The sequence below is a fragment of the Tinamus guttatus genome, unplaced genomic scaffold (genome assembly GCF_059628265.1).
Source record: "Tinamus guttatus ecotype Peru unplaced genomic scaffold, ASM5962826v1 Tinamus_guttatus_pri_ptg000048l, whole genome shotgun sequence".
Taxonomy (NCBI): Eukaryota; Metazoa; Chordata; class Aves; order Tinamiformes; family Tinamidae; genus Tinamus; species Tinamus guttatus.
Window position 1 is genome coordinate 6,386,402 of NW_028288582.1, and position 23,644 is coordinate 6,410,045.

Consider the following 23,644-nt stretch of genomic DNA (forward strand, 5'->3'; position numbering starts at 1 on the left):
GAATCCATTCTAGAAATGCTGGTCATATACTGTGTTACAGCAGTATCATAATCCTTAAATGAACAAGCAATTTGGTCTTTAGCAATAAATGTCATTATATCAAATTTGAATGGACACTAAATATTCCCTGGAAACACATATCCTTGACAAGCATCACCCAGCCAGGAAGCTAATTTTGTCCAATGTTCACAAAATGGCACATAACAGCAGGTTAATTAAATAACTGTGTTTAGACATCTACCATTCTGAATTAAGATTTCTCACCAAGAAATTACAAAGAATTCACGTTCAATTGAATAAAGGCTCTTTTCCAATGAAATCGCTTATTTTTTCAACTACAGTGTAAATCAAATTACAAAAGTCCTAGTTCAGAGCCAATATTTTTCATGGATTTAATTGTAACTGACAGATATATAACCCTTGGTAAATTGGTTTACTGTGGGTAGTTCTTACAAGCCTTTCATACACTGCCACTACCAATGGATGGCAAATTTATATGCAAAATTGCTATGCTAGTATAGACCATCTAGCTCCCCTGGGAGAACCTAAAAAAATCACTTCTGTATTGTACTCTATTAAGGAAGAATTGATTCTCTGTTCCCAGCAGACACGAAGAAAACTGATTCGCTTTTAGAGGCAGAAAGAGTAGTGGAATTCGTGTATTTTTATCATTTTTTTTTCTATTTTTGTTTCAACTGTTCAAGGTATTTCAGCAGGCATATATGTACCTTGGATTAGAGAGGCCTGCATGCATGGATGGAGAAGTACTTAGTATGATGCATGATTTATATCAGATATAACACTCTAGTCATTAGGAAACAAGCAGCCATAAAGATGACAAAATTAAGTACCTATTTGTTATCTGCCATCAAACTATCATAAGAACCAGTGAATGGGACATACAACACAGTTAAGAAAACCCTGCATGATCAGTAAATCATATTAGCAGTATCTTAGCTATGGCCTGGAAAAAAATGAAAATAAATGTTTAAAACAGGTAAGTGTAAACTAATATGTATATACCTGTCCAAGAAACACATTTGGCAATTCAGGTTTCCTCTAAATGCACCACTTCAGCTGTCTCATATAGAAGGCTCTGTCATTCTGACATAAAAAAAAAATTGACAGGATCTTCGGAAGAGGCAAGCACTTAAAGTTGCTCTTGTAAGTGATGTAGTATTATAAAGAGCACTGAATAGAGCTCTAGAAAAAACATTTTGCATGAAAAAGGCTTCCTACCATGCGAAGAAAAATAGCAAATTGGAATGCTACACAGCAGCCACTGTAAAAAGGATGTCTTTTTTAATAACACAATATGATAAATTATCTTAAGTAGCACATTAATGTCAGAAATTGAGCATAATCTAACTTCTTTCCAGTGACAATATTAAATGGCTTTCAGACGTCTTCCTACTATTCTGACATTAAATTTAATAACACCCAGAGAGACCACAAAAATGATTCAGTTACAAGAATCATACTGCAGTGGATCATTGCCTTTTAAGCAATTCAGCAAAATGATTTGGACTCTGATGTTTTTGGCACATTCAAGAGAAAGGTATGACATTTACTACGTAACATTTATCAGTAGTATGCAAAATTTCTTTCAATGTACAGTTTGCCAATGGCACTGGATTTTTTCTTTTGTGCATGAGGATTTGGTAATTGTTGGATACATGAAGCAGGCCCCAGAGAGCTCCTACAGCCCTCAATTGGTTCCAACCTTTCCCTCCTTGGTATCCCTGAATATTGAAGCCTCCATGCTAGCATCTGTTGGAGTATTTAGCATTTTACACTCCTTGTGAAGAAGAGTAAGCAAAAGGCTTAATTAGAAATTCTTATCACAGGACAAATCCATGTGCTCCTGCTGAAATTCTGATAAGGAAAAAATGGCATTTGTGAAACATAAAAGGAATTAATGAGACATTTATTTTCCACCTTCCCAGACAGTACAGAAAATAATCAGAAATTTTAAGTAGAAATTGCAAAAGATACAGAGAGACTCACTGCTGCAGTAAGTGGCTATTAACAAAGGTATTCAATACCCATGAAGGCCAGATGGCAATTTTACCAGCAGAACTGCGTGACATGCAAGGGGTTGATGGTGGTTAAGCAAAAGCTCATTGGGCTCAAATCATCAATAACTGCAAGAATTGGCTGACTACAGACAGTTACTGTCTTTGCTATGGCCAAGAGCATAGAGCTTAGTAGAAGTAGGAGTCAAATCTTAGTTTTATCCTTGGCACCTCTGAATATTGAATGTGTTGATTCACCATCTTGTCCAAACAACTTTGGATGACACTGAACAGCACGGGACCTCCATATGACACCACTGCTAACTTTGCTGCATTGTCAAATCTGACCTTTTATTTCCTACCAGTTATTAAATCACTAGAGGACACATGACAGCTTAAGGGCTTTTTTTTTTTTTTTTTTTTTTTTTAGAAACCTAGGTGAGGGCACTTGTCAAAAGCTTTTTCAAAATGCAAATACACTCTATGAAGCAGACCAACCTTATTCAAATGCTTGCTGACTCTTCCACAGAGCTCTAGCACATGCGTTCTGCCAACAAAAGCAACAAAAGCTCTGCCACAAATCCCTATAATATCCTATTGATCCATATGTCTATTAGTTTCAATTTTTATTATTGTTTCAACCACCTTACTTGGGATGAAAATCAGCCTTACTAGACTGTGAATCAGAAAAGATGCCTAATTACCTTCTTAGAGCAAGACTAAGAGCCAGCACTCCCCTCGACATTTGCATAGTCTAGATCTTAACGAACTAAGTAGCAGCAATACTGCTCTTATCCCCTGCAGCACAGCACAGTGGTTTTCTAAACAGTGGTTAACAGGCATCTGGTGAGAAGTCCACAGCTCAAATCCTAGGCCCAACAAACTTTACCTTCAACAATGCTTTCAGTTGAGAGCTAAACAAGAAATTTTTGAGGATCCACAGCGACCCATCAAATCAAAAATCCATGAAATCCTCCCTGCCATGTGTCTGGCAACAGACAGATACCACCCACGTTGTCAAAATGCTCCATACGTCTCATGCTGGACTATAAGCTCCTTCAGGTGAACAGGTTGCGGGCACAACCCTGGTCCCTGGGTTGGCTCAATGTCCTACCATGTTCCCAGGCATTCCAGTAGAGCTCTTCTCTTTGATCAGACCTCAGCTGTGCTTACTGATTAAAAATGTAGGTAGACCACACGATCCAAAACGTATAATTACTTGCCATCTGGAACCATGCACTTGATCTATATTAGACTTGGTTAATCTATCTGAAGACATCAGATAAACCAGAGCTTTCTATGACACGCACATGCAAACTGGCTCCACAAACCACCCTGAGAATGTAGGAAAAAGGCCAAAGTCGCTTGGCTACACACAGCTGTAGGCACAGAAGTGCTGTGACGTGCAGAGAAACAGTTCTTTGAACTGCAGGCATAGGGTGATGCAAACACACTTGAAGAACCTCCTTAAGACCATTCCGTAGTGCGAAGACAGAGCAAATGGTCTCTTCTAAAACACACGTGCAAAAAAGGTGTTTCTTATTCAATGGTTCTGGCACATTAATATCTCTAAGCCACTGTTCCATGCTTTCTGTATTTTATAATATTGCATCCTCCTTTCTAACATACTAGAAAAACAGTGGCAGAAACCGTATTTTCACCTGTGAGTTCATAAAACAATGCAGTGACTGTTTTTCCATTCAGCACAAACTCACCAACTTACGAGAATACAAAGCATTCTCAAACAACAATATCAGTTACAGGTATTTTGGCTGTAAATTTCTTTATTTTAATGCTGTGCGGTATGGTTTGTGAAGGTGCACATTTTAGCTCTCCTGTGCATATTAGGTACCTCAGTTCCACCTTCCAGTGCTCATGCCAAATAACCTATATAAGTAAGTATTCAGCCACACATACTCAACATGTTCCCTCAATTCATACGAGACAGCACCAGTGGCTGAGCTTTGCAGGCAATGCAGAGACTACTTCTGCCAAAGGTGAAGCCCATACATGTGCAATGGGTTTGGATCAATGAAGTCAAAGCAAAATTTTTGTGCTTTCTTCAACAGCAGGAAAGTCAAACACCTTTTATTAAAACCATTGCTAGTGATGCCCATCAGCTCAATGCAGCTGACACTTGCTCAGTGAATCTGCTGTGGGACCACCAGCTCTTGAGTCAAAGTAACAGCCTCAGGCACGTTCACAGATGTGTCTGTCTCTGTCTCGCAACCATTCCCTTGAGCTGTTGAAATTAATCTAGAAAATTAATGTTAACATAACTGAAATCTCAAGTTACCTTTCCAATGCCAGGGTTGTCCTTGATTTTGGACACGGCTCTCAGAAGGCATGGTGGTGCGGGGGGCGGGCAGAGCTGCAGGATGCCACTGAAGTTAGAGCCATAGATGGAGAAGTCATGGGTGTGTGGCAGGGGAGGATGGTATTTCTTTCTCTTCGAAGACAGGTTAAGCTTCTGGGCTGCTCTGTATAAAAGTAATAGCAAGAAAGGACAGCATTACTGAGCGTCAACCGCAGTCTGGGCCAGATAACCAGATATTCATTGTCACCACTGTCTGTTTAACAAATCAAGTCATTTTATTTAATCAGCTTTCAAAGGAACACACCATCAGGAGACTATCAGAAGGAAAAACGTGTAGAAAAATTACAGGCAAAATATTCAATTAATTTCTCCCCCAACAGAGTTTCAATTATAATCTAACTTCCCCTTCTTCCTCCAACAGCTTCGCAGTTGAATCCTAAAATGCTAAAATCTCAGTGACATCATAAAAAGTTGTCACTGTCAAGACCAGATGGACTATATGTTGGCGATATTATTATAGAAGTGATGTTTTGTATGCTACAAGTTACTCAAGACAGAGAATGACACTCCAAGTCAGCTGAGCTCAAGATACTCTATTGTTGGCTGCACTGAAATCATTAGGTAATTTCCTTCCAGACAGATTGGTTTTTCCTCCTCAATTCCATTTTTCCACATTAAAAGGGAAAGCTATTAAAGAGACATGCTTTAATGTTCTAAGTGATAATGACGCTGCTTTTGAAATGCAGAATTTCAAAACAGAAAAGATGAAGAAAAAATTAAAATATGCTATTATAATTGCAACATTCTTCCTTGTGAATAAAAATAGCCATGTAATCAGTGTTTCTGCTATTTCCCCACAGCAACACTAAACAGTCTAGCAAGAAACAAAAATAGAATCTCAACTCTATATCAAAACCTGTACAGGAAAAATCAGCCTGCAGAGTTAAGCAGAAGAAATACATGTCAGCAACCATGCGCTGGGGAACCACCATCAACTGGGTGGAGGAGAAATCTCAGCTCTGCCAAAGCCAAGGAAAAGTTTTGTCAGCTGAAATAGGGAAGGAGCAATCTGACCAGAGGCAGTCAGTAGATAGTCCACCCTTGGATGCTAACCACGAAAGCATCCGACATCCCATCATTGAGCATTTCTTTGAATGACTGTAAGACCACCAACAACTCAAAGTGCTACCCCGCCAGCAGCTGTGACCTGAGACCATGGCACTGACATCAACAGGTTCAGTGGGTGAAAACACTCTTCTGATCCGTGCTTGCAACACAAAGGTTTGTCGCTTTGGATACCTTCCTTTATGTTTATGTTTACATTAGTATATATGACCACAAAAAATATCTTTATACAGGAGATGCTTTACATTTTTATCACGATCTTGAGCGCAGGATCACAAGGTACTTCTTAGTCAGCAGGAGCCAGCCTCAACAGCTGGGAAGTAATTACTGTAGGCAACAGACAGATGGGGAAACTAAGGCAGTGCTGTCACACCTAATTCAGAATAAATCTAAACCACCAACCTTGCCTTGAATCCAGTAATCAAACAGCCTCAGACTGAGCCAACCCACTAGGCTGATCAGACAAGTAAATTATTCCTTTGCTTCTTTTGGGGGGATAATAGAAGCAAAATGAATGTTGAGAGCAGGAGAGCAGCATGGTTTCTTCCAGCAGCAGTACTTGCTTCAAATGAGTTACAGTACAAAGCACTGGTTGTATCCCAAGGAGCAAAATGAGTCACCCGGCTTGAGATTACACAAGTGGGCAAGACTTACAATACAAATCTCCAAAATTCATAGTTTTCTGCTCTAAATGTCCAAACCTATGCTTTAAACTCCTGAACACCTTCCTCCTTCATTAACTCTGAGAGACACAGACCCCCACAGACTTCCTTCTCCCTCTGCAAGCACGGTGGTATTTAGAAAAGGACAAAGACTCAAGTGAGCAAAAAGTCAGGCTCTGGTTCCAATCTCAGAGGGAGCCATAAACCACTGACTTGTGATGGACGAGCAGGGCTCTTGTGTTTAAGGAAAGCAGCAGCATTTTACTCCTGCTGCATCCTGAAATCAGCAGGAACTGTATCCCACAGAGAAGGAAAACACTGCAAGCGTGGACATACAGAGAGCCTTGGAATTTCGGTGGCAATGAGAACTGACTTAACTGCCTAAATCCCAAATCGCCTTGCTAAAGGCCCATTCAGTATCAAAACATACACCTGAAATAGGACACCAGGCAAATCACGCACAACTTCACTATGGTTGCAGCTGCACATTAAAACCATAATGTCTCCTAAATATGCAGCTTTATTATGCAGAAAAGAGTCTCTACCTGTTGGTACTCCCATTCTGGAACTCAAGACAGTCATTACTCTCTATCTCCAAGTACCAATTAACGGTTGTGGTTAGTATTTAATCATCTTCTTGATTAATATGAAAGATAATGTTTATTTCCTTGTTTACATGCTATGATTCCTTGTTAAAATGATAAAAACAGCTCAAGAGAATCTCTTCAAAGTGCAATCAAGATATATATTAAATCCTGATGAAATAATTATTCCTTCAATAGATCTGGCTGAAGGAGCTCCTCTGGGAAGCATATGTGGAAGGGAATAGGATGCAAAGAACAAATTTACTCAGGCAACGTTTATTCGAGTACCTAGACTAGGGCTAACAGTCAGTAAGTAAATGCACTCAGAAAGGCCAAGATGAGGAAAATAAGTCAGTTATACTCAAGCATAGTAGTTTTCATTTCAAAAAGGAGGTGGAAGTTAACAGAAGCACTAATAGTTTTCTTAACTTCCCCACCAAGACAGACCAACTTTCACCCTGATTCACTTCCAACAGTATTTGCACCCTTTCTGCATTTCCACTGTTCAAAGGACAGTGCCATATGAGAGCTAAAGCAATTAACTGCTGCAGTGCTGATAAATCCTCTTCCTACGTGTTTGGAGAGCCATGACGTATTAAGAAATTTGGCAAAGGGACTGCAGATGTCTGCATGGGATAACAGGAAACCGAAAAAGCAGAGGAACCTGTTGTAGAAAATAATCAGTGCTTTGATGGGCAACGGGCCAGCTGCACTAATAATGATGTATGTGGTTCACATTTAAAAGACATCTTTTCTCAGATTGCACTAGGCAAAGCTTAATTATATACCTCTTTGTGTGTTTGCATGCAGGAATCACTTTGCCCGAAATTGAAAAGATGTGGGTTCTGTAGCAGGAACATCACACACAGCAAGAGCAAATAGTTCAACTTCTCCCCTTTGAGGAAAAAAAAAACTAATGAAAAAAAATGGGCAATATAGGCAACTGTGAAAATACAGACTCTGAATACAAGGGTAAGTAACCTGCATGCTCAGTTCCTACAAACATGCAGGCAGTTCTCCAGCCACCCGTCCCGTGGTGCACGCGGGCTCCGCGGGCAGGGCGCTCGGCAGCAGGACTCACCAGCCCTGGTGCTTCCCGCTCCTCCAGCCACGCGGCCGTACCCAGCCAAGCACTCACGAGGCCAAAACAGAGGCCAGGCGCCGTTGGCGACAGGCCCAACCAAATAAAACAAAACCTGATTTCAGTAAAATTTATGATGGTCTGTTTATTTCCAGGGAGCCATCTGAAATACTCAAGAGCACTATATTTGCTGCAGTCCTTATCCAACAGCTCATTACTGAATTTACACTTAAGTTTTCAGTGCCTTTTTCTCTCCTGTATTCTTTTTTGTTGTTATTTTGTTTTGTTTTTGTTTCTCAGGTGGAATTTGTCCCAGGAGAAAAAGGGAGGGCTAGGCTTTTGTACACTGGGCCTTTTTTGACTAGCAAGGCACCAGACAGATGCACAGCCTGTATCAGAGCACTTTCCATAGATGCCTAATTAGGTGCCCTGCCTATTTTCTCATTTGCTTCTCCTTCTCAAATGGAATCTTGCCCAGGGAGCCCTTACATCCTTCTCCAGTGCCACGGTGGCCTGTCTGTCCCTCACCCATCTGGACTTCTGTTTCCTCACAGGGAAAATTATTTCCCCTAGGGAATACGGTGTGAAACATCATAGTCATTTATTTTTCTGGGTATTTTCCAAGTATTTTGGCAGGGCTTTGACAGAAGGGTCTGTTTTCCACCTATCTTCATTTTCCCCATTCAACTTGTGCCAAGCAGTCTAAGCAACGTTCTTGCAGGGACCTCCATGCTCTCACACCTCTCATCCAATTAAAGCTTTAGTGACACCCGTGTATATTATTTTCACCTCTAGCTGTGAGATCTATTGTCTGCATTTTGCTTAACTCTTTTCATCTTTAATAGAAGTTGTCTTTTAAGATGCTCTGGAGAGTTCTTCCCTCATAGCTAGGTGTCATGATGGAAAATAAAACTAATATATGGCGCATACAGGAGCACTCAAATATCAGATGGCAAGGGACAGTCTCTAACCTGCTCTTTCCTCCATACAATTTACAGATTACTAGGTTTTCTGCCACACATGGATGAGACTAGTGAGGAAAAGCATGACTAGATCAATTATAAAAAGCTCAGTATATGGGGAATGTGACTATGCAACAGCAGCATCTATAAATTCTGACCATTAAAAGATCTATAGAATCATTTTTTTAAATGATGTCTATGAAGTTAACCTGACATTTCAGATATTCAGTTGTACTGCAAGCTTCTTCCAGCCTACATTCACTACATGAAGTACACAACACAGCTGTGAAAGTAAACAGCACACTTTAAATCCCTTAAGAAACACTTCTTCTGCACATAATTTCTTCAGAAAAAAAGAAAAGCAGAATTGAAACTTTCAGAATCACGCAAAAAATATATATTATAAAATGCCACTAAGCAAATATTTATTAGGTTTTAGAAGAGTGACCTGAGAAATACTGTGGGATACATACTGGAAATGAGTCAACTGAGAATTGACAAGGTGGGTTTACAGACAAACCACCACCAGTAAGAAACAGAGCTGGGAGTCTTGCTTCCTATTAGTAAACTCTGCAGACAAAAAATTACAACAAAAGAAAACACAATTACTGCATATTCATTTTGACATGACTCATTACATGTTTAACACACTTTCAGCATTATTAGCCAGCCTTATCTTTCAGAGATCTTTGTTATTACTTGTATTAGCAGAACGGCTAAGGGCTTCACTAGGAGTATCAAGGCCAAAGTTTTAAATACAGTACACACTTTAAATACCCTACGTTTTTGGAGGTCTTATTCAAAGGTTTTGATATGATCCTGACTAATACTGCCAGGAACACTTTTTATGGTGATTCTGAACCCTCTGCAAAGCTTGGAAAATTCTGGATGAGGGCTTGCATTGGATAGCTCAAAAGTCTTTATTCCAAAGTAAGACTCTCCCAAACTTTCCCAGTTCCCAGCCTGCAAACTTAGCCACGGCCGCAATGTTACATAACCAACTTCACCAGCCTTTCCCACTGCACATCAGCTTGAAAGGAAGCAGTGGGAAAGTCACATAGTCTGTCATTGTATCTGCAGTTCCAGTTATTGTTTCCTTAATTACTCGTCAATACAGACAACAAATAGACGGATGTCCTACAACACACCCTCAGCACTCTGCCCTGAGCCTGCCCTACCTCACAAAATAAACTTGGTTGGCATTATTACTTTTATTATTACTATTACGGTTTGATTTGTGGGTTTAAAATTAGAAACGCAACACAATGAGGCAGCACAGCTGCTACCAAAAACCTCGTGAAAGCTTAAAAATACAAGGTATCAATTTCCATTAACAGCATTGGATTTAGAAAATAAAATCCTGTTCCAAAAGAACCATTTGTAAATGGAAAGCTGGGAAGGCCTAATTGTATCACGGAGGTTTGAAAAGGGCAGGCGCCACCCAAACTGCTGCAGCAATTGTTTGCAGGCAGGAGACCAAAAGCTGAAGGGAGATGCAGTTAAACTGAGGGACACTGTTGGAACTGGGGTTTTCCAAATCTCTTCAAAGCCAAACTCATCCAGCCTGTTCTTACGACACTTCCTGCAAACTGTAAGTTTCCTGAGTTTAAGGCCAGATTCTCAGAAATCAGCAAAGTTGTTCTGGTGTCTCTCACTGGCCTGTAATTTTTCTTGCTGAAGATCTCGAGGCAAGCTATTACGCTTTGAAAGGACAGGCCCATCCAACCCTGCTCAGCAGTCTTCTGGACTGCTCCAGCCCAATCCCTTGGCTTGAGGGAACTAAACCTCAACAGTCTTAACTTAGGATAGTCGCCCTACCTCAGCTCTCATACCCTGACTCTATTAACGTGGTTGTCCTCCCGACACCACTGAGGCATTCAGGTATTCAGAGTAACAGTAATCTTGGCCAAGACTGAACAAGTCGTCACATATGAAGTATATGTTATATTTGGAGACTATGGTGTTTCCCTGCTAGGACAAGCTTACTAGGCTCTTGTGTTGCACATAGAGCTTCTAGAAGTTGTTAAGGCTTTCCTCTCTTTGGTATTATTATACAAGAACAGAACAGATCCTTTGGTTCCTTAGCTGACTCAGCAAGCTGTCAAGAATCACTGCCAGGAAGAACAAACAATTAAATTTCCTTATTTCAGTGGTTCACCTTCCTTGATAAATTATTAGTTAATCTGGATCACAATGCACAGCTTCATACAATGGCTTTTTTTGTTAATGGCTGATGGTAGTACAGTTCAATAGAAAAAGTTATTCTGAAACATTCCAAAATGTCAAACCACATTTAATATTGTGGAGATATTACCAAGTTAAAATTACAAGAGAAAGTATCTCTAATATGAGATTAAGTTCATGCTTTTCCTATCACACATAGCATAATCTTGCATTTCAGGCTTGAATTTCAGCTCTCGCATCAAGTGACCTCTTAATTTTCTCTTACTATCTTTTATTAAAATCAGCAAGGCAGAAAAGAAGCAATATTGACATATTAGAAACATCATCTGCTCACAGCTGATCAGAGAAGATGGGATTGAAAGGGTTATCTACACTTTCCCCATTCCCCATGGTAGGATGAACTTTATCTAAAATATTCCCAAAACATATTTGTCCAACTTGTTCTTAGAAACCTCCACTAAGAACAGCTCCACAGCCTCCCTAGGTAATCAATTCCAGCTTTTTACAATTCCTAGCGTTAGAAAATTCACACCTAACGCCTTGTATAAGCCTGTCTTGCTGCAATTTATGTTCGTCATTTTCCCTCATCCCCCAAGCAGCATGTAGATGAGTTTACTCTCTTCTGCTTGCAGCAGCTTTTATCTACATAACAAGACACGTTACCATGTCTCCCCCTCAGTCTTCTCTTTTCCAGACCAAATAATCCCAATCCTTCCAACCTTTCCTCCCAGGTCAGGTTTCCCAGAATTCCATCATCTTTGTTGCCCTGCCCGTGCTCTACTCCTCTGCTCTCCTGGTCCACATCTTTCTTCAAGTTTCATATGTAAGATCAACCACAATTATTTCAGTTATCAGTTGTGTCAGTATCAAATTTCTTGTTGACCAGAGCAGTTATAGAATCAGTCCCTAAATCTGTGAGTCTGTTTATACATATGGTTCTGAAAATACAATAAAAGAGAGATCATCACATGTTGAGAACGTACAGAATTAAGGCTTAATACATGGAGGAACAACAGTTGAGTCACCTGAATTCAGGGATCAGCTTGAAAGATCAAGCAGAACCACTTTGGGACAGATTCAGAAAGACCTCTGGAAGACGACAAGTTAAAATAAACCCACAGAGCACCCCTAAAAAACAGAAGAATTTTCTCATGATATCCCGTCCAACAGCTGATCCTGTCTCTTGATTACACATTAGGATTTAAATAGAAACAACCAACCAAATCCTCCATAGGATTTGCAGACAGGAATCTAAGAGAGAGTTTTCACAGTTCTCCTTTACTTTTCCCCGTGTTTAAGAAACCCCAGAGGGCGGCTCTTCAGGACTACTGCCTGCTGCACTCCTGTTGTTTTTCCTGCTCTCCCAGATCCAGCAGCCTGTGAAGTCACTGCTACAAAACTGTCAGGAGTGATATCAGCTCCATATTCTACTCAGCTTGCAGAGTCAAGACACTTTTCTGCTCAAAGAAGTCTGCTTCAGCAGCCAGGACCGAGTCTCAGGAGCTGCCTTATTTATTTATATCCCAGAATATCAGCTAGTCACCGCAGCCCGGCACATACCACTTGCAGCTCTGCTCACTAATGATGTTAAACTAAACTAGAGCGGATGAACATATCGCTGCACTTCCACGCTCGCTGTTTACACCTGCACTATGACAAACTGCTGAAAACCTGCGGAGGTTAATCTTTATGTAAGCAAGACTGTCAACACCTAATATAGAAATATGTCAGTTCCCGGGCTGCACACAGCACAGATAGCTGCGTACTGAAATCAGAGCTACCTGAATGCCAGCAATATTTTCTCACTCTCTTTCACGAACTAACTGAGCTAAAGCAGGCAGAACCTCATCAATCTAAGCACACTCCTTAGGCTAAAAAGTTGGGCTTATTTTCCAGCAAGACACAGACTCGTGAAACAGGGAGGCTGAGGGAAATAAAATTTTAGTCTCATTTGTATTCTATCAGGAAAAAGTAATAAAGACATTTTTTAAAATTACAAAGTAATGAAACAGAAACAATGGTGCTAACTAGCCATTTATTATTAAAGTAATTACTTAAATAGATCACTTAACATTTTGCCCTGCAATACCGGCTCCCAAGATACAGAAACAAGCCAGTATTAAAATGACTTATCAGGCAATACATTATTTTTGTTATTAGGAATATTACACTCCATGCTATTTATCAAAAACAATCTGCTCTGAAAAGCAAAGCATTCTGCTCATGCAGGCTGCTCCAGGGAAGAAACAGGCACATTTGAGAGGGGGAAAGAGAGAGATAAAAAATCAGGACATGGCAAATACAGGGTTCACCTGGTGGATGGGGTTCAGGCAAATATCAGGCAGGACAGAGGGAGACTGAACTAGGGGGAAACCCTGGATTTTCATGTGCTTAGTGGTCTGAATACAAGTTAGGATCTACTTTACTGTTAACCTCTAGGCTTCATTCTGTTTTCCAGTTACCTTCCTTTGCCCCAGCACAACATCCTACAGACCTACCTTTCCCAACACAACTCCATGGCTCAGTACCACATTTTATCATATATCTAATAAACCTGCAGAGGGCCCATCCCTGCTCCAACCGGGCTTCAGTTCAGATGCTTAATCCAAGGCTTGACACCTATACTGCCAAGCAAATCACTTTGCAGGGGCGACATTCACTTATTGCTAGTGTTGCTGAGTTAAACGGGCACTGACAGCATTAAATGTTGCAATGGAAATCGCGTCAGTACAGAAGTCGTATGCCCACGTAATGAAGTATTTTTAAACAGAGGTGGAACACACAGGTTTCTTAAAGCCTGATGTTCCTATGATTTATTTAAGTGACATCAGCTCCATAACAATTCTTCCCAGAGGTGTAATAGGCTGAAACTGCAGCACCCTTTAAAATGGTGCTCAGCAGGAAAATGCACGTTCTGCCATCACCAGGGACAGCCTGGGAAGGATGCAGCTCTCAGACGTGGACCCTGTTCAAAAGGCTCTGGGAGGGAAGAGAAGGCTCAGCTCCCCCGCAAGGTGAAATGCAAGCAGCTCGCAGACATCCCTCTCCAAAGCCATGCCTGCTTCGACAGATGATTTTTCATGTTTTTGACCCCAAAATGCTAAGTTCGGATTTCAGCAGAAACGAGCACCTTCTGAAGACCTGCTCAAGACACTTGACCAAAGGATATTCCAAAGCCTGCCATGGACTGCAACTAGCTTCACTAATAACACTAAAATTAGATTCATTTTATGCTGATTAACTTCCATTGAGTCATTTCATTCCAGTAAAAACTCCATAGGGCAGTATTTCTTAATAAGTGAGATCCACCACTGAGCAACACAAAAAATTCAGCAAAGCATAAAGCAGCCCCAAAAGCATCTGCTACAGTGTACACTGAAGCATTACCTGATACTGAGTGAGGTGCGGGCTAAGCTGCCTGAAACATGCTGCCCAAAGAAATATTTTCCAACCTCGGACAGGAAAGATGAGGGAAGTTTTAGCCAAAATTCACTATATCAAATAAAATTTAGAAGTATATTTAGAGCAATCCTGCAGCTGGTCAAGCACTGAAATTATAATGCTGATGTATTACTCTGGGTTGACATTTCATTTTTTTGTTACAAATGATAACATGAGATGTTGCATTTTGTCATTATACAAGCAAGCAGAATGGGCCAGCTCAGAGTATGGCCAGTGTCACTTAAAGGTCCATCTGTTCTGCAACCTGCAGATTCAGATCAGGACACTAAGTGTTAAGTGACTGCAAGTCAGAAGCGAGAACGAACGACTCAATTAACGATCACTTAAGTCTCACTTTCTGACTTTGACTGCTAAGTCTGTCTGTCCTAACAAAGCATTAAAATAGTTGAATATGTTATTGGATGAGTCAAAAATTCAGCAATGAAGTTACGGGAAACAGGTGCGAACTGTCAAATTACAACCCTGTAAGAGAGTCGCCGTTATCATTTTACCTAGGGAATGCTTCATTCCTCCTGCAGCGTCACCAGCTGCAGCTGCCGCTGCCCAGGGACCCTAAATAGAGAGGTCAGAACCAGCACTGTTGGTCAGGAGTCCATCAAGAACCGAAAAAGCAGCCAGCCTGGGAGGGCTGCAGTGGGGACAGGAGTTGGGAGAGGCCCCTCAGGGAGTTGGGAGAGGCCAAAAGACAGGGAAAAGCCAAAGATGGGAGAGACACCAGAAAAATGCCACATATTCAGGAATGCAGAATAAGAAGAGCTCCAAACGGATGAGAAAATACAGAAAACTTAATATGAAAAATGCCTAAAGTAAGGGGCACAATAATAAGTTGAGGGAAGCAGAGAAGTAGAGAGGGTAAAATGAGAACTAATATCCTCAAGGCTGTGGACTTCCCTCTAGTTCAAAAACTCTTCTGCTGACCACCGCATTGCCCCCCACAGACACGTGCAAATTCAAACTTGAGCAGTTCCAACAGCTTAGGAACTCCTTTTTCACAGAAGCAGTGTGTCCACAGTTACAAGTGACTCTGCTTTGCTCTTCCTCCTGGACATGAGGAATGTCTCAGGATATAAAGCTGTCGCCAAGGCACAGGGTCTGCAAGAGCAGCGGCACTGAAAGAGTCACTGCCTCTCCCTGGGGCTGCTCCCGCTGCTCCACGAGCTCCAGTATCCGGCTAGTCAGCACGCAGGTGCTGAGGGGAGTCAACCTACCCAGGGCTGGGCTTACAGGATAAGGATCCTTAAAGCAAATGGTTAGACCAAAATGCTGCAAATGTTTTGAGGTGCCTTGACTCTCCTTTTGCTATGAAACAGAAGATCTAGATAACCTCCCCTTTCTACCCCCAAAGATGAAGTCTCAATCATGACAGCCATGAGATCCCCTACATCACTATATCTGCCTCCCTCCTCAATCTTTCACTGACTATTTTTCAGATTTCCTGCTGTATCTCTATTTCTTGACTGGCACCAGGCTCCCTCCTGGCTTCATTTTGCCATCTCCAGCATCACCCTTTTGCTCATCTTGCTCCTATACTCCTCCTGGGGCCTGTGCCTTCCAGGTAAGACTTCCTACAGAAATCTCTGCTCCCTGTCTCCCCAACACCAATGCCTTGCACAGTCTCTTCTTGGCTCTTACCTCGATCCCTAACCATCACACTGGGTAACTTCATTTTCCAAGTCAACAGCCCCAAGACAACCAGTGCTGCTGCTTCATCTGGTTACCACCACCCTCATTTTCTCGGTCTCTCAAATCCTCACCGTCTGCTCTCCAGCAAGGCTGATCATTCAGTGCTCCTCGACCTACTTAGCCATTTCCTGATCTCAAACCTATTAACCCCTAGGCCTTTTTTCATGATTTCACAAACTCAAATTCCCAGGGCTGATGTCCAAAACTATGCCTTCCCTCTCAATTATTCCTACTTCTCTACCTCCTCCCTTTGCTGATCTACAGCTCTGCGTCTGTTCTGGTTTGTCCCGTCAGTCTGAGAGCCTTCACAGACGAGCTGTTCATAGCAGGGAACCTCACTCACCATATGCTGATAAAGCACTGTGTAAACGTACGATGCAGAACTAGCAATGATATCAGTAATGATGTTCTGCTCTTAAATCCGCTGTCCTGAGAGTCATGTCTGTCTCCAAGAACAAAGCCTACTAAATTCAGGCTTATCTTCTAATTTATCCTCCTTATGGGCTAACACGAAATGGGATATATCTCGAGCATACACTGCTTTGTTTGTCCTTAATTATAGGCAATATTATGCTGCCACAGCAACTAGGAAAGCTTAAGCTGCCCTAAGATGATACCAGATACTGCACTAGGCTCCGCACCCCGCCGGGCCGCTGTCCCCGCATAGCGCTGCGCTAAGCCCCTGTCCTGCTATTCCCGTGGGGACAGTCAGCAGCCGCATTCCAGCAGCCCAGCCTGGCACCTGCAGGACAAGGCAAGGCCAGCGGTGCCCCCGCTCCGCCTCCATCCGCGCCTCTCCGTGCAAAGCGCCGACGGCTCCGGTGCTCCCTCCGCTCCATGCGGAGGGGAGATGGGGGCTGGGGGGGTGCCGGCCTCTCCAGCCTCACAGAGCGGCACCCTCGAGCAGCCACGAAGCTGCTCCAGCCCGTTAGGTTCAGAGGAGATGCAGAAGGGGCTAATGAAGCACCCAGCTGGATGCTTCACAGCATCACCTCCACCTGTGATTTCCTGGGTGTGGGAACTATGCCTAAAGAAGAAACCCTAACAACTGACTCGGCTTCTTCCCTTGACTTGTTTGCCATTCAACAAGAATTTACTACAGCTACCCTTAACTGAACCAAGCTTTTCTGTTTCAGCCTCACAAAATAGCCTCACTACCACAAGTCAAAACAAAAAGGTCTAACTCAGGATCCAATGAGTCACAAATTTTCTTCACCTTCTGGTGAACTACTTACTCATAACCCAGTTACCTATTTTATCTGTCAAAGAGATTTAAATTAGGCCAGCTCTGCACAAAGCCAGGATACCAGTGAATCCCAGCAGGGTAGAGGGTAAAAGTTTATAGCTATTAAATGCAGAGAACTGGTGAAATACATTATGAACTTAGTGGAAATATAATTCTTGCTTTTAACAGAAAAGAATGACAGACTGAAGCGATTTAGCTAAAAACATCTTGAACATGGCAACTTAAGAAAATGTATGCTTTTTTTTTCCCCCTGCATTAAATTCTAAAAGTACTGATAGTCATGGGATAATCAGGTTTAACAGGTTAGCATTAATTTCTGCCTCAAGTGTTTCTAATACATCATAATCTTCTTTCACAGAATTTGCATCACTGTCAAAGCGAACTACAGATTTTTGGTTGATGCTTTTAACATGTTTCTATGGTTACTTTCCAAGGTCGCATCACAGACGCCTGAACAGCAGTTCAGAAAGACAAAAGGCATTTTGCATCCTTCACTATATTAAATAATTTATGGAAGTTAAGGCATCCTCATGAGAAAAAAACACACACACACATTATAAAACAGGTTCTGAGGTTATTTTCTCAGCAACAGTTTAAAGCACAGTAAAATCAATATCTCTACAGCAGCCTTCAAGAACTAGACTATTTGACTAATGTTCCACATGGTACAAAAATGCCAAAGAATACATTTTAAGTTTAGATCTATTCGTACAAGCCTATATGAACCGCATGAATGGATCTTAAAGCAGAACATGTAGATATCTAATTTGCTCCTGTCAGTTTTATCTTTTAAATGAGGCATCAGGCTATTGTTTCAGAAAGAATCCTGAGTCTAAAAGATGCAAAAAACAAAAACCGAAAAAATGAAGCTAAAATGGTAATGACAGCCTTTATTATTTCCATCATTTTTTCATGCAAAGCCACGCGGATTTCATCTGTCCCCAAAACGCTACAAATTCGGACGAGTGTAATGAAAGCTCGTGCACAAAACATCTGAATCCTCTGCCTACCGCTACACTAGATCACAGTTTATTGGAACTAATTGAAGTGTCTGAGGCTTGGAACAAAAACACATTAGTCATTTAGTGGTTGTGCTAATATTGCTATGCCTTTCCTGCAGTTTCATTAGATACAGACTGCTTCAATACCCTAATCATATGCTCAGTCACAGCACAATCAGTACACAGAGTACTGACAAGCTGTCCCACCATGCCTAAAGCTGATAAGGTGTCTGCTCTATGAGTAACCTCAATTATTGACTATATTTTATGGTCAATCTAATGGCCAAATGCTTATCAGTGAACCATCAGGTGCCTGTAATAGGATAGTGACCCTTAGTTTATATGTACCATTACTGCTCATTAGTGAATAATTAGATTCTTTAATCCACAACTCACAGGCATTAAAATATGATGGAATATCCTGAATCTAGAAAAAGACCACTATGCTCATTTTAACTTTAAGATGTTCAATTACATTACTCAGAGATTGTGCATTATGTCTTGTTAAGAAAAGCTGCTCACAGAAAGTGTATCACGTGTAACATTTTATGCCATGTCTAAATTGACAGAGCTTTCCTAAACACTCTGGAATATGAAGAGAGTGGAGATATAATAGCTCCGATTCACCATTGTGATTCCTCAGATTTATTAACTTAAACAGTAGTAAAGTAGCAAAGGCCACCAGCACACTACTGCAAATAATTCAGACACCTAAAAATCTTTCCCTTAAGTGCTATGTTTCAAAGAGCAACTGCTCCCACCACAGCAGCTGGATGCAAGGGAAGTGGCTGCAACGACACCTCTCTGCCCAGCCTGTGGAGGCTGTTGTCCTAGGGCAGCTAATGCCACCCTGCGACAAATTGGTCTGAAAGAGATTAAAAAATTAAATGAGGGAGTTTGTTTGACACATAACTCTGTTGGAGCAGCTATGACTTCCCGCACGTCCCTGACACGGCTCAGATCCCAGTCAAGGCTGGACGCGCGCTGGTGCTGATGCCCCAGCCAGCAGCACGGATGCTGCCACTGCTGTCACAAGGCACCAAGAGGGGGAAAGCACAGACTGATGATGAGAGCTTCAGTTTTTAGGGGCCTCTCAAGGGAGTGGTGTTTCCCCTTTTGGCAAATGGACAAATATCCACTTCCCAAAGGCATTCCCATTCCCGAGTTCCTCCTCTTCCTCTCTGCCTTTCTCCCTCTTTACTCTTAGAAGCAGCATTTCCTCTTTTCCACGGATGATCAGGTAACAAAAAGCCTAAGCCCTTTGCTTTTCAGCTTTTACAGCTTTATACCAGCCTTTTTTTTTTTTTTTCCTCATGCATAAGAGGATGCAGCCCACAGTATGGCCCTATGACTACTATATTCCCAGTTATTTTCATTTAGGGACATGGTTTAGCAGGCATGGTGGTGATGGGTTTACAGCTGGACTTGATGATCTTGAAGGTCTTTCCCAACCATTATGATTCTATGATTCTATGATTATTAATCTAAAGTTTGTTAAGAATGCATATATAAAGCCCCTGGAAACAGGCAGAGAGTTTGGAGTTGTACCCCCAGGTATGGCTCGGTCCACACCAATGGCCAGCATCAAGTTAATCTGAAAAACATGAGACTAAGCTGCTCCTGCATCAGAAGGGCAATTTGGGAGTCTCTTCACAGACATTAACGCTCACATGCTGCACTTTTTGCTCTGGCTTTCACATTCTATCAGTGACCTACCAGTAAGATGCATTTTCTGCTAAATCCTGTAGATCTTAGGTAGCATGGCCACTGAGCAATGTCTGGCAATTTGCTTGTGTGGCACAGTCGTACGTTAATGAAAGCTTTCTTCCTTCTATGACAGATCAGAGTGAGAGGGAATAAAAGCTTAAAACTGATTTAATTTCCTAATCTTCTACCAGTTTATAATATTTGGCTTTGATTTTGAATAGTCAGCACTTCCACTCCAGACTCTGTGCATTTCTAGGTAATGAATAAAATATTATTTTTCTTTTTTTTTTAAAAAAAAGAAGAAAAGCAGAATGCAATTAAGCTTGAAGGAATTAAATAAGATATTCAAATGAGAAAGCGCTTTGGATGAATATGCAGATTTGGGCTGCATATATTCTTAACAAAATCAATGCATTCATTGCAAATACCATCTTAAGGATCTCCACTTTAACCATGGGTGCATCTTACCACCAGACAAACATTTTGCTGCAGCTCTTAGTTATTATTTTCCAGGTGAGGACACGATCCTTTCTGCACTGCCTTCTGAGCCTGACATAAAGCTATGATTCTTAGTGAGGAACAAATTAGAGTAACAGAAAAAACACACAGCTGAAGCAGAAAACCCATAGACCTCCTCCCTTCACAGGCACAAGACAGCACACAAGTCAAAGGGGGCCATTTCGCTGAACAAAGACTCTAGTTTTAATGCGAAACAACAATGTTTATTTGCTGCCAGGAAATAACACAGCAGCCCCAAAGCTAAGTGGTAGGACCTGTGTAAACACCCTTAAAGCTGTTTCCCCCCAGAACAAGACACCTGGAAGCATTTATTCGTGTGAAAAATTCCTTGTCTCCAACTGCTGCCACTAAATAAACCAAAGGTGCAATATCCACAAGGACCCCACTAAGCCTCTAACTTCCACAGTTACCAACTCTCTACATCAATGCACTAAAAGTTAATATACATGCCTCTCTTGCCTGGCTGCATCACTTCTATGACAAAATAGACTTTTCCCAAGCTTAACTCCCAACTACAGCCCCTCTCTAAAAGAACTTATGAAAAAAAAAAAAAGAGGTATTCAGGAATTCAGAAGAGTCGATCAAAAAGCGGAGAATGATTTAGAAAGTATATACACATCTGTGTATGTGTGCATGTGCACACACACGTGCATAACTATCAATATCCTAGTTGTACTTACTCCAGCAGGCAACAAGAAGCAAAATTCTCTGCATTTCAGTCTGTATGTTTAATCACACTCATAACTGAACTTGTTTTTTGAATGCTTTCTTTTAGGGAACATGGGATTCTTAGGCTCTGGAATATTGAGATGAATGTGGACAACACATGAAGCAGCAACATAATAAAGCATCATGAAAGCGCTACAGAACTAATCCACATGATTTTCTTTTAACAGTTATCAACTGTCATTTCTTGCTTCAGTCTCCCTCCCCAACAACAAGCACACACACAAAAAAAAAATCAAAGTGCTGTCTGCAAAGAAAAATAAAACTGTTGTTATTTAGTTAAAAAAAAAGAAAAAGAAAAAAGAGAATCAATTTTGAACAGAGGAAATACGGGTAGGAATAAGCAATCTACTAATGGGTTGTAAAATGTTTTAGCTGGCACATAGCTGCTAAAGCTATAAAACTCCAATTCACTCAGGGCAAGGACAGATTCATGAGAGGCAATTAGGGCCTGATCCAAAGTCCAATGATGTCATCTGCAGCCTTGCTGTTCACTTCAAGGATCTTTGAATCAAACCAACGACAATCTGGATCTGCCAGAAAAACTAGAACAGAGTTTCGTGACAGTGGTCGAAGCATAACTGTGAGGAAAAGGTTTTGCATTTTATTGCAGATTATTAAACACTGATTTCTTTCTCTCATTTCTGTTTTTTGTTGTTGTTGATTTAGGGATTCTCCAGGGAAAGCCATAGTCTTTACATTTGCATAAAACATACACTGAAATAAATTCAAAGTAGATTAAGCTAAATCAGAATAAGGTATTCGTACACACAACCTAAAATACAATAATACAAGATGTGCTGCTATCCAGTCTAGATTCTTTGGAGTGGATTCATTTATCTTTAACCATATACGTATAAAAAAAAAAAAAAAAAGATGTCTAACTGAGCTTCCCACTCTGTCTTTCCCTATACTTCCACCAATCTCAGATATCTGACTTAAAATCAAATGTATCCTCCCCCACAGGTAAACATTTCCCATTGCTGACAATAACCTACGGGACTTAGCTCACACATAAAATACAAACTACACTTGGGGCAGTTATTGCTTCATGTGAAAAGCCAGCCTGAGCTACATAGTCATATAACGTCACAGACTCATTGCACTCTGATCTTCTGAAAACAGGACTTGGGAGTTGAGCTCCATCTAAGGCCAGATTACAAGTTAACTTCTACTAAAAGCCATTCTTTTAATGTTGCAAACAATTTGAAAAGATCAAGGAAAAGGAAACAATAGTATTTCTACATAATTACATGATAAGAAGCAGTCTCAGTGCATAAATTTTATTTTAATGCCATTCCCAGACATACGTTTTTCAATATTGTCTCCAAACATGTTCCGTTACGAAATAAAAAAGGGAGTTTGGAAAGCAAGTACAAAGCCCTGTATTTTGTTGTTTTAAATACCATCTGCTTGACAGTGTATTGCATTTAATCAACATTGCTAATTATAACAAACATTTCACAAACAAAACTAACAGATCATTTTCATTATAAGACCCAAGAATGAAAAAAAAGTTCTAAATCCATTAGAAATGACTGCTTTATACTGTTTTAACTGTTATTACCACCTACAGAAAAACAAACAAACAAACAAGCACACACACACTTCTATTTGCCCATATAAGCCATGCTACTGGATAAAAAAAATAAGTAAAAACTTTTTATTCCTCTCAAACAGATCATACAGCAGTGACAGATGATCATCTTTGACCCCCCCCATTTTGAATAAATAGGAAGGAAACAAGTGTCTAAGCATGCATGCATCTTTTTGATGTTGCTTAGCAGGAAAGTTTTCCTAGGCAGTATCTGTTCACAGGGCAAGGGTTTGCTTTGTGTATTAAGTGTCTTCCTCAAGTTAGAGCAGGTGGAACAGCAAAATAATCCTCTGATTGCAGAGGAGAAAGGACAGAAAATGCAAACAAACATTTCACATACTCATGCTATAACTGCACTGGTAAAAGAGAAACACTAGCTGCAGTCAAGTCAATCACTAACAAATTAAGGTGTATTTAGTGTTTCTTTGGAGGGATTTCTTCTGAGAACATACATGTGCCAACTGCACGTGGACAGACAGCTAGAAGGATGTCTGTTCTCGCTCAGCTGGTACGGTCCTGATCTGAGTGGAAATACCTTGTTATTTTCGTCCCAGCTCCTGAATGGTAGGTTTATATACTCCCTAAGAAATACCCCTGAAGGATCGGGGGGACACCACCACACATGCTGCTGCTTTATGGTCAATCAAGGCCAGATGAGGTCTTCAGAGGAAAAAATGCACGTCACCAACACAGCTCATCTCCCCAGGGGAGGTGGAAATCCAGAGCCAAGGCAGAGGGACCAACTCCACCATCCACTGCCAGCACATGCGACA

General features: G+C 41.1%; 1 protein-coding gene across 2 annotated transcripts in view; it reads right to left on the minus strand.

Moving 5' to 3' along the window:
- The window catches only part of KIF26A (kinesin family member 26A), a 93,730-nt gene that overhangs the window by 18,908 nt on the left and 51,178 nt on the right, over positions 1-23,644 (minus strand). For both annotated transcript variants that reach the window (XM_088539615.1, XM_088539614.1), the window contains exon 5: positions 4,312-4,495. In XM_088539615.1, coding sequence (XP_088395741.1) covers positions 4,312-4,495 — 184 coding nt within the window. The remainder of the gene's footprint in view (positions 1-4,311; positions 4,496-23,644) is intronic.